At 30.8% G+C, this 10,597-nt stretch overlaps 1 protein-coding gene across 2 annotated transcripts; it reads right to left on the bottom strand.

Annotated features, from left to right (window-relative positions):
* Positions 1-4,382: 4,382 nt before the first annotated feature.
* Positions 4,383-9,040, bottom strand: LOC108336456 (uncharacterized). Of its 2 annotated transcripts, none has more exons than XM_017572918.2 (7): positions 8,498-9,040; positions 8,076-8,225; positions 7,558-7,713; positions 7,317-7,466; positions 7,076-7,234; positions 5,321-5,826; positions 4,383-5,216 (listed from the first exon to the last, which is right to left on the bottom strand). In XM_017572918.2, the coding sequence occupies exons 1-7, from the start codon at positions 9,003-9,005 to the stop codon at positions 4,608-4,610; spliced, it is 2,238 nt and encodes a 745-aa protein (XP_017428407.1). In that variant the 5' UTR covers positions 9,006-9,040; the 3' UTR covers positions 4,383-4,607. The 2 variants fall into 2 exon arrangements, with proteins under 2 accessions (XP_017428407.1, XP_017428406.1); XM_017572917.2 differs by having other exon boundaries at positions 5,321-5,835.
* Between the last annotated feature and the right edge of the window lie 1,557 nt (positions 9,041-10,597).

The raw sequence follows: 10,597 nt of genomic DNA on the forward strand, positions 1-10,597 counted from the left end.
TAAAGTAAAAACTTACAATTATCCAAAAATAACTATAAACTTTTAACTTTATATACAAACGGGCTAGCCAAAACTATTTACAATACTAATCTAAAGAAAGCTAAACGGTGAGTCTCCTCCATCAAGTATCTACTCCAAGAAAACCTCATTACTCTTTGTTCATACCCATAGAATGATCATAACCAAGGAAAGAACACGATCACATACAAACACAAGCACAAACAAAAAAGGTAAGCTAGATATTCATATAATGTTATAATACATTAAACATCTTAATTCATTCACATATGACAACCAACTTCAAACATCCTAATGTTAAGACTTAGACTAGACTGTCCAGACTTAGAATGATTGTCGAGCTATAGCGGGTTGTGCACTCTTAGTGACTTCTACTGCTTTGCAAAGTCATTGCCAATGAGTTTAACCTACCACACTCACAAGGTTAGTATGTTCCACGCTTTGGATCATACTAATATTGGGTGTGTCTTCCACATACTAATATAAGGTTAATATGCTGAATAGTTATATTTCTTTAGTTTTCATTTAAAGCCATCATGTAAAAATGCCGATTTACTTCACAAAAGTTTTGGTTTTAATAATAGTTTCTTAACATATTAATGTTATTTCAGTAATTAATTTCTCATTCAAAATTAATTAGGCTTTGAAACGGTTTTGTGAATAAGTGTTAAAATAAGAAATGATAATTTAGAAACAACTAGAATATAATTTCATATTCTTCTTTCTTTTTTTGTAATAGTTGAAGTCATTTAGAGTAACCTTATACACAGTGAGACAGAAATAATATTTTTTGAAAATAGAGATATTCAAACACACCCTCATTAATTCTTCACTTTTGGAATTATCCAATTATGCTTCTTTCTCCTTTTTGCACTTTTTTAGAGATAGATATGTAAGGAGGCATGAAGGATTCTTGAAGAAGGATGCTTACTAAAGTTCCATCTTCTTATCCTTCTTTTCTTGAATTTTTTATGCAACTTGCTAATTTCTTATTGTTATTACACGTAACCAAAATTGTTAAATTTCTTTTAAATTAATGTTTTTTTGCTTTTGTATAAATAATTTTAATTTATAAAAAACTATTTGGTTTTTTTTCTGAAAGTGTTTATGAAAATTTTTATCCTTATCACAAATTTTATGTCAATTATGATATATTTTTTTCATAAACGAATTCACTTGAGTGGCATTTTCTGTTCGATATCTTAAACCTTAAAACTTATTAATAAAATAATATTTTTAATATAAGTGGCAATTTATAAAAATAAATGTATCTCAAATTGTTTCCCAAACGAAGAACCTCTTCCATTTTATCCCGTAGTTGTAGTACACTTTTTCCTTTTTCTTCAATTAGATTTATTCGATTCTTAATTATTATTACTATTACTAGTTTTGGTTGGTATAAAACAAATTTGTGGTTAAATGTGGAAGCTTTTACGTATTGGCGTGTTTCATGCATGTTGTACATGCATCATTCCTCTTCCTGAAAAAGTAGGCTAAAATCAAACTCTTCTTTTTCACTTTTTTTACCATTGTAGTTGAAGAAATCAAAACAAGAGATAGAACATTCTACTGAAGGAAAGAATTTGTACGTGCATGCCCAGCACTGTTATATTAGGGAGAGTGACACAGACATATGTGAATTTTATTTACCTATTTTCGTAAAGTAAAAATCGATACATATTTTGTTCTCCAGATTTCATATTTTTATTCACTTTAGAATATCTTTATTTACATTTATATCCACCTAATGTTAACTAAATAATTTGTCTTAAAAAAGAAAAAAATCACGATACAACAAATATTATATTATGCAAAATTGAATGTAAAAACTACACATTTTAAATGTTGTCTGTTAGAAAATAAATTCCATAAATCTCGTAATAGTAATTGAATTTTTATGATAATTACAAACTTATTAAGGTTTGTATTTCTTTTATATGCAGATTAAATAAAACTCCACACGTAGTGAATAAGTACGTGTAACAAATGTGTTTATATATTAATTAGATAAGTTTAATAATATATACCAGACGAGTTTGATAATTGATTACATGAATTTAATAATATATATTAAAATCGTGTTCATATTAATTTATATTTTTAGTGAATGTATCCAATAAACTTCTATGTATCATTTATATTTTTTAGAGAATCTATTTCATTTTCTCAATGTTTTATTCTTTGAATTTTTACAAAATCTATTATTTATATTTTTATAACTTATTCACTTTTTAAATTTGTAAATTATTTTTCAAGTTGATTCTATTCAAAAACTCATTATAAACTTAAAAATATTTATTATGTTTTCCTCAACCTCTAAATCTCTTTTTATAAACCCACAATTTAAACTTGGTAATAGAACAAAAGTATATCACGCACAAGAGAATGAAAAATTGTAAAACAAAATAATAGTTCTTCAAATAAAATAAAGAAATAAGAATTGATAACTTTCTGGTCTCTTGCTTTTCTCTTAATCGCCCGATCAAGCTCTTGGCTCTTGTTCAACATATCGTAAATGCTTGATGAGGGTATGTAAGAGTTTATTTTTTCTTTTATATATATATATATATATATATATATATATATATATATATATATATATATATATATATATATAACTATTTTGAATAAAAGTGTATCAACATTCTTTTTCTATCAATAATTCTTGTTCTTCAACCTGATTTTATTCTCATTACATTTAAAACATTCAACATTTGACTTATCGATCTTCTCAGTCTCTCCTTTGTCCATGACCACATCAATTATATTGACCAGTTTGTCCCTTGTTGTTTCATTATCACTTCCATCATCATTTGGTCACGACCTCCTCGTCTACAACCTCTTTTTACAGACTACCTCGACCCTAAATGTTCCAAGCACCTCCGTTCAGGTTAAGTTTTGTCTTAAGTACCTAATCAAGTGGCTCAAACATGTTCTCCTCAGTTGTTTGTATACTTCTAAGGACCATCAAACTCTTCAACCGAGTGTCTGGTCAAGTCCTTGGATTCCTCAATTGCACACACAATATTCTCGAAGTCCTTAGTCACTCCACAATACGGCTGGCAGGCAACTCCTCTCCATTTCTTTCCAGTTGATTCGCTACTACCTCCACTCGAAATATATACTCAGTCACTAGTCCTCTACTCTCCATTCTCAGACTCTCAAACTCGTCTCTTAGAGTTTGAAGTCTAATTTGCTTTACATGGTTATCACATTTGTAAACTTTTTCAAGAATTTGTCATTCTTCTCTTAAAGATTTAACATTCATTATCTTCTTAAAGTGAGACTCATCAACAGTTCGATACAGTATGTACAAGACTGATTGATCCTTCACTCATAATTTTCTTAATATGGCGAGTTGGGTCACTGTCTACTCTATATCTTCCATAAGCTCTTTGTAACCATTCGTTATAACATCCCAAACGTCTTGAGATCCAAGAACATGTACACTCCAATTGTTAAAGTTGAATTCGTGATTGTTATTGATGGACCCATCGTTAATGTTGTGAACGAAAAAACAAAAGAAAATATTCTAACCAACACACACTTCATCTTAAGCTTTATTTCTCTCTTTTTTTCTCTCGAGGGGTCACAAACATTACAGATATCATTTCACTTGCTTACCATGTCGGGTAAAGTACAAGTTCCATCAGCTTCTTCCTCTGTTTCGACCTGCTCATTCGTAACTGTCGGAATCTTTTTTCTTTAGCCTCTTTTCACTGTTACTGAACAAAATTGGTGTTGAAGTCACAATTTTTCAATTGATAGTATTTGAAAAATGGTCTGACTAAGCGCCTGAAAAATAGTGTTTTTAGCGCATTAATAATTTTAACCAGTGTAAAAATATGGTCTTTTGAATTACTGTGATGGAATACTTATAATTAAAGAATGAACAATCAAGACTAAATTCATCAACTCTGCAGATCAAAGATAAAGTCTGTTAACTGATATTAAAAGGTTTTGCTCCTAAAGTTAGAATCAGGTAAACATCAACTTATCATTCTAGAAACATCAAGCACAATCAGGATAAAAGCAATCACAATGCTGCAATAAAACGTGCGAGTACGAAGGTTTTTTCTGCCTTTTCTCGATGGGTCGGGTTTTAGTTTAAAAAACTATCTTGTCCATTGGGTTATGTGAACAAAACAAGCTCATCATGACATATTATTTGCAAAAAATGCCTTACAACAGTCCAGCTTTTATCAGTAACAATTTTATCGCCTGCAATAACCGGTTCTTAATTTTTCTGTATTTAATAATTCTTTTTGTCTTAAAGTAATATAAATAGTACTTTAAACAGTAAAGTAAAATTATTTAAATAAAATTTATTAAAGAAAAAATGTTAAGAGAATATTATAAACCTAAATTAAATCTCTTGAATCGCAACTTTACAAGCAACCAACATAACATTGCTGCAATTCAAATGCTATGTTTCATAGCTCAAAAAAATACATGATTATTCACACCAAGAAAACAAGCTCAAAATCACAGACAACACAAAACTTGACTGAAAAAGGGAAATTGATTTGAATGGCTGCATGAATGATGAATCAGTACAGCACAAACAATGACATGTAGTAGCTTAGGGGCTATAGGTTGTCTCCTCTACCAGCATCCCATGGCACCTTAGATAAAATGGCTATTATAAGATCAAAGTATAGTGGAAACTGCGCCACGGCATAGAACATGACTGGAAAAACAGTGGCTGCATAAATGGGGTATAGAACCGACTTGTATCTGTGACTGAGCAGAAAGTAATGACCGGAGCAGAAAGAGACAAACATTGCAGCAATGGATACAAAAAGAGAACTGAGGCCTAGAAGAAGTTTGAATGGCAAATTTCTTCGAAAATCTTTGGATTGCTTTCGAGAAGTGAGGATTGTAAGGAACATTATGAGCCCAGTGACAGAGGTGCAAAGTCCAACAAGTGAAGAAACGGCAAATACATCGAATGCAGGTTCGCCTTCTAAATGAGGCCTACCTTTATCGTCGGTGCCACCGGGAATGGAGCTGGCCGTAGCAAAGGAAACACCAGCAACAAGTGCAGCCACAACAGAGCAAGATTCAGATGTTTCCTTCAGCCAATCGCTACTTTTCTCTATGAGATCTTTGTGTTCATCCTCAAATATTTGCCCTGCAGTTTTGCCCTTTGTGTCGCTTCTTAAGTAAAAGTGTTCTGGCACGAGGCTTTTAATATACTGTTCCAATGAAAAATAACATGTTTCAAGATAATTATAGTTTAATTTTGAATGATGAAAAGCTCTACCTATTTGTTTGAAGGTATTTGTTAATGTATATATACCTGAAACCACTTTATATCCCACATCATTTGCAAGGCAGAACCAGCTATCTTTGTATGCTTTCCGTCTCCTGGAGCATCTGCTGCCCAGTGCAATATGGTCCTCTCATTTTTATCTATTGCCAGAGTTAAATTATTCCAAACTTCTCCTTTTACCTTCATTTTCAAATTCTCAATAACATAGGGTTGCCTGTTCATCACTGCCATCAGCAGCACATTCTCTTTGTTTGCATTCAAGTTATGGATCACACTTGGAATTCGCTCTAAAAGTTCATTCACCATTTCAATTATGCCATTTCTTGCCGCAACCAGGAATGCTGTCTCCGTTTTGTCAATACTGTCACTTGCCCTTGAAGATTGTTTTTGCTTGTCCTCTTCTTCTTCCTTTTCTTTTACTACTTCTTCTTTTTCCGTTTCTTCTTCTTCTTCTTCTTCTTCTTCATCTTCTTCTTCTTCTTTTTCTTCTTCTTCTCCTTCTTCGTTCAGCCATGGCAATTTGCTTGATTCACCTGTCATACCTGAAGTTTATATAGTTTTGTTTGATATTATATATATATAGCTTTGATATATGATTTCTATGTGTACTATTTTCTACTATTCTTATTTATTATAGCATTCATTGTACGATTTGCTTGATTGTATACTAGTGTTATAGTAGCAGATAATACATGTAGTGTAACAGTTTTTTTATTTTTCTATTATACTTGAGGTTTATAGTTTTGTTCGATACTCTATATGGTTTTAAAATATGATTTTTGTGCGTCCAATCTTCTACTATACAATAGTCATTTTTTTCTATCTTGCTTTTTTTGTGTTTTCTGTTATTGCAAACCCTATAATTGACATTGTATATAAGAACAAGAAAAAATGTCAAAAATATTTGAAATACGGTTGTCAAATATGGAGAAGGTTTTAAGAAACAACAGCTTTGAGTTATGAAAAACTAACATGGAAGTTATTTTAATGTAGCAATTACATGTTAAAGCAATAAAGGGGAAGTTAATATATCATCTTTGTTAAAGAAATATAAGACGGACATGATCAACAGAGAAAAAAGTGTCATAACATTGCTTCATTAGTAATAAGACACTGAGAGAAGTTACAAGAACAAAAAATAATTACATCAATGTAGAAGAAGCTCGAATTACTTTGTGTAAATAAATCTATAGCACATAAACTTTGCTTAAAGTAATAATTACATTCGTTTAAGATGATAGAATTGAGAATGATAGTAGAATAATTGACGGACTTTAACAATATTATAGATGATATTGAAAACTTTGAAGTGAAGCTTATGATGAACAATTCATTACTCTAGAGAAGGTTCAAACCATAATTAGAATTTCCTAAAGCTTCAAAAGTCTAAGACAGATTATATTAGGGTTGGTTGGATATCTCAAAGTTGTAAAGCAAGAAGGAAGCAAGGGGAAAGAAATACAAAAAGTCATCATAGGAAAAGACATAGAAGAAGAAAGGGCCAAACACATAGAAGAACTGAGTCATGACCTTAAGTTTCATTTATCACATTTGTCCATGAAAGAATTATTTGAGAACTTAGAACAAAAGGAAGGTATGGTTCTCCATTGGAACCATACATATTGGATAGTGAGAAGTAGGAGAAGTTGGAGTTTTGTAATGCAAACTAGGAAAGTTTCAGCGACATAAGTTTGAGACTTACAAGAATGTGTATGGTACATCAGTATGTTCATAAAAATATTTGGTCCAACACACAGAGTTCGTGTTTGCATACATACATACCTGGTTTAAGTTGGTTAAAAACATTATACATTTCTTCATCAACTGTATCTGGAGCACCCCCATATCCTGTGAATGCTTCATAAGGTCTTTTCAACAGTGCCTTCAATAGTTGACCACTCCATTCGTGTCTCCTCTTCATATTCCTTATTTCCTTTAATCCTTAAAAAAGCATGTACTTACAATCAAACCAGATTAATCGTATTAATTAAAAGCCATAGATAAAGAAATTAGCACTACATACCTACTCCTGTGAGCCCAAGAGTATGTACATACGCAGACCTCAGAAATTGTTGACTGGTTTCATAATTTGGTGGCAAAAATCCAACGTTTTTACTCTCCTTAATTGATGGGTTTTCTGAGTCTTGCTCATTTCTTATAGTACAAAATTTGTCTTGCCAAAGGAAAATGTGCAAGAAATAGATTGAGTATTAAGAAACTAGTAATTAAGAAAAAAACAAACTAGTTAGTATATAACCCGTTACCAGGTAGAGCACCAAGACTTTTGAATCCAGCAATGAATTCACATAATGTGGTATAGTTGTCTGGATAACTACATTTTGAGTCATTTGATTTGTTCTCCATCTTTTTCAAAATCTTCTCCATTTGTCTATCAGGGATCACTGGTTCCACAATCATACCTTCGACAAAAGAAAAATATTTGCTAACTTGATGGAATTTTTACATACTACAGGATTAGTAAATGTGCACATTTTATATAATGGATCAATTATACTCTCTTTTCTTAAGAATATAAAAAATAACCCACCTGTCACCTGATTTAAATCTGAAACTTGAAAATTTTTCAATGCTTGAGTTTCTTATTTTACAATTGAAAAGTTATCAAAATCAATTTTATTAATTTTATATGAACATGAGTTGGAGAAAAAGATGGATATTCTGATTAAAACTGACAAAATAATATCTTTTTAAATTAAAAATATCTGAACATCACTTCATTTCATATGTAATGCAGTGTATAGATATATATAATAATACTTACAGTGGTACAGGATTTGCTTCCACCATGAAAGTTTGGTAGCACTTCTGAAAGCCGAGGGCCTGGTTGCAAGGACTTTAAGAGGTGTGAATCCCTCTTTATTCAAATGTATGCTAAGAAAATCATAGTAATGCACTATTATCACAGCCAAATCTGCATCATATCCATAAATATATGTAGTACTCAGTGTGTATATATATATAGCATTATGTTATTCCAAAATAGAAATACAAAATAATAAATAAGAAGTTATAAGGTTGATTTAACAGTAAAGATAATAATAAGGGTGAAAAAAAGTAAGAAAGTCTAATTTCTAACCAATATAAAATCTTCAACGCATACAATATTATCTAGAAAGACAGAAATATACCGAAATAGTGATCTAAAATATGACAAGGAAAAGAAGATAGGTATGAGAAAGATACCGAAGTACTCTCTCCTGATAGCACAGTGAAGAATACTGTCACCGTTCTCTCGCACAAGATCTTGTAAGGTAGCGCTGTGGTCAGAAAGATAAGCAAAGGCCTGTTTCTTCCAGTTGAGAGCGGCTTGAAAGAAAGGAGTCTCTCCATCTTTGTTCTTGAGTTTCGCTAAGTAAATCCTCTTCCGATTCTCTCCTACGATGATCTGACATATCTTTGTGAAACCCCTGGAAGCAGCAACATGCAGAGCGGTATCCCCTCGATCATTCCTCATTTCCAGTGCCTCCATCGTCTCGTGTCTCATAATGGCATTCACAAGCTTCTCAACCACAACTTCTTCGGCCAAATCCACCGCCACGTGCAGTGCAGTGCCGACGAAATCGTCAATCGTTGCCGTGTGACACGCTGGGAATTTATTGTACATCTCGTCAACCTCATCCCATTTCCCTTCCAATGTGCACTCCGCCAGATGGTTCACGTTCTCAAAATTTCCATACTTGGTCGTTCCCATCCTGCTTCAACTTCAGATTATCAGAATAGTGTATACTGTTTAACATGGCAGGAGACATTGTAGTAGTGATATGCATCTTATATACTGAGAATGTATATGTGATCTCTAAGGAACTTGATGCTTCAACTTCACATCATTTCCCACTTTTTTAGTTCACACGGGAAGTATAATTTCATATAGTAATCAATAAGTATCTTTGATCATCGATGCACACCACTCTCAATCATCAAACTCTACCAAACACGAAACAAAAGAAAAATAACATACTTATTTACTATATATGGTCATTAATCTACACATAATTAATGCCGATAGAAGTAAGTAACACTTTCTTAGAGTAAATTTATTAAGAACTTATATTGAGATGTCCAAGGTTATCTATTAACCAATGATGTTTTTTGGAATTTTGTAAGGAATTTCCTGAGAACTTAAAATTTGAGTGTAGTAAAAGAAAGAAAAAGTAATGGTAAAATTTTACATTAGTTAGAGCTTAACAGTAGTTAATAATTGTTATGTAATAATGATAGGTAGGATCTCGACTTACTCCATAAATCTGATTTTTAAAATTATATAGTAATTGATGAAAATCTAATACATTCAAAATAATAATTATCATAAAATTAATTAAAAATATACTCATACGAATATTAACAAATAAGTGAGAATATATTAATTCTTTATAAAAACAATTGTTTTATAATAATAAAAAAATCATCATCTTTCTTGAATTAATGTCATCTTAAATAATTTAAATTTAAAAATAATTCCTCTAAATATTTTTTAAAATTTGTCAATACACCTAGAAAGTTTCTAAATATATTATTATTACTCAATCTAATTGGTATATAATATATATATATATATATATATATATATATATATTAAAAAATATGGTCCAATAAGACCTTTTAAGTTTCTTTCTCATGGAACAATCCAAACATTCATATATTTGGACTATATCCAAATATTATAATTAAGTTTTGTCAATTTAATCTGTTGTCATTATTAATTATAGTGTTGCTCAAGTAAGTATTATTCTCATAAAAATATAAGTTTAATGTTCATGTTGAATTTATAATTTTCGAGAAGTATTCACTCTTTCAGAAACACTTATACGAAAAGTTTTTTAAGTGGATCATCCTCTTTTAACAAGGGATTTAATTACATATCATCAAGAACGATCGTACCACTATTCGAATCTCGCCACCATCTACATATTTGAACTCATTCCAGTTTAAAAAATAATGATATAACACAAGAAAAACATGAAAAAAAATCTATCATTTTTCTTGGACACACTAATATAAGGTAAATTTTAATTTATAAAAAACTATTTGGTTTTTTCTGAAAGTGTTTTTGAAAATTTTTATCCTTATCACAAATTTTATGTCAATTGTGTTTTTTTTCATAAACGAATTCACTTGAGTGGAATTTTCTCTTCGATATCTTAACCCTTAAAACTTATCCATAAAATAATATTTTTAATATAAGTGGCAATTTATAAAAATAAATGTATTTAAATTGTTTCCCAAATGAGGAACCTCTTCCATTGTATCCCATAGTTGTAATACACTTTTTCCTTTTTCTTCAAT

Source organism: Vigna angularis, chromosome 7, assembly GCF_016808095.1.
Source record: "Vigna angularis cultivar LongXiaoDou No.4 chromosome 7, ASM1680809v1, whole genome shotgun sequence".
Lineage (NCBI taxonomy): Eukaryota > Viridiplantae > Streptophyta > Magnoliopsida > Fabales > Fabaceae > Vigna > Vigna angularis.

What these genes read in the sequence shown, in the direction of transcription:
- LOC108336456 (XM_017572917.2), bottom strand. Translation starts at nt 9,005, where the DNA reads ATGGGAACGACCAAGTATGGAAATTTTGAGAACGTGAACCATCTGGCG. An exon ending in TTTTAACCAACTTAAACCAG is followed by an intron (nt 5,836 to 7,075) that starts GTATGTATGTAT and finishes TATAAACTTCAG; the next exon opens with GTATGACAGGTGAATCAAGC. An exon ending in GGGATATAAAGTGGTTTCAG is followed by an intron (nt 5,217 to 5,320) that starts GTATATATACAT and finishes TCATTGGAACAG; the next exon opens with TATATTAAAAGCCTCGTGCC.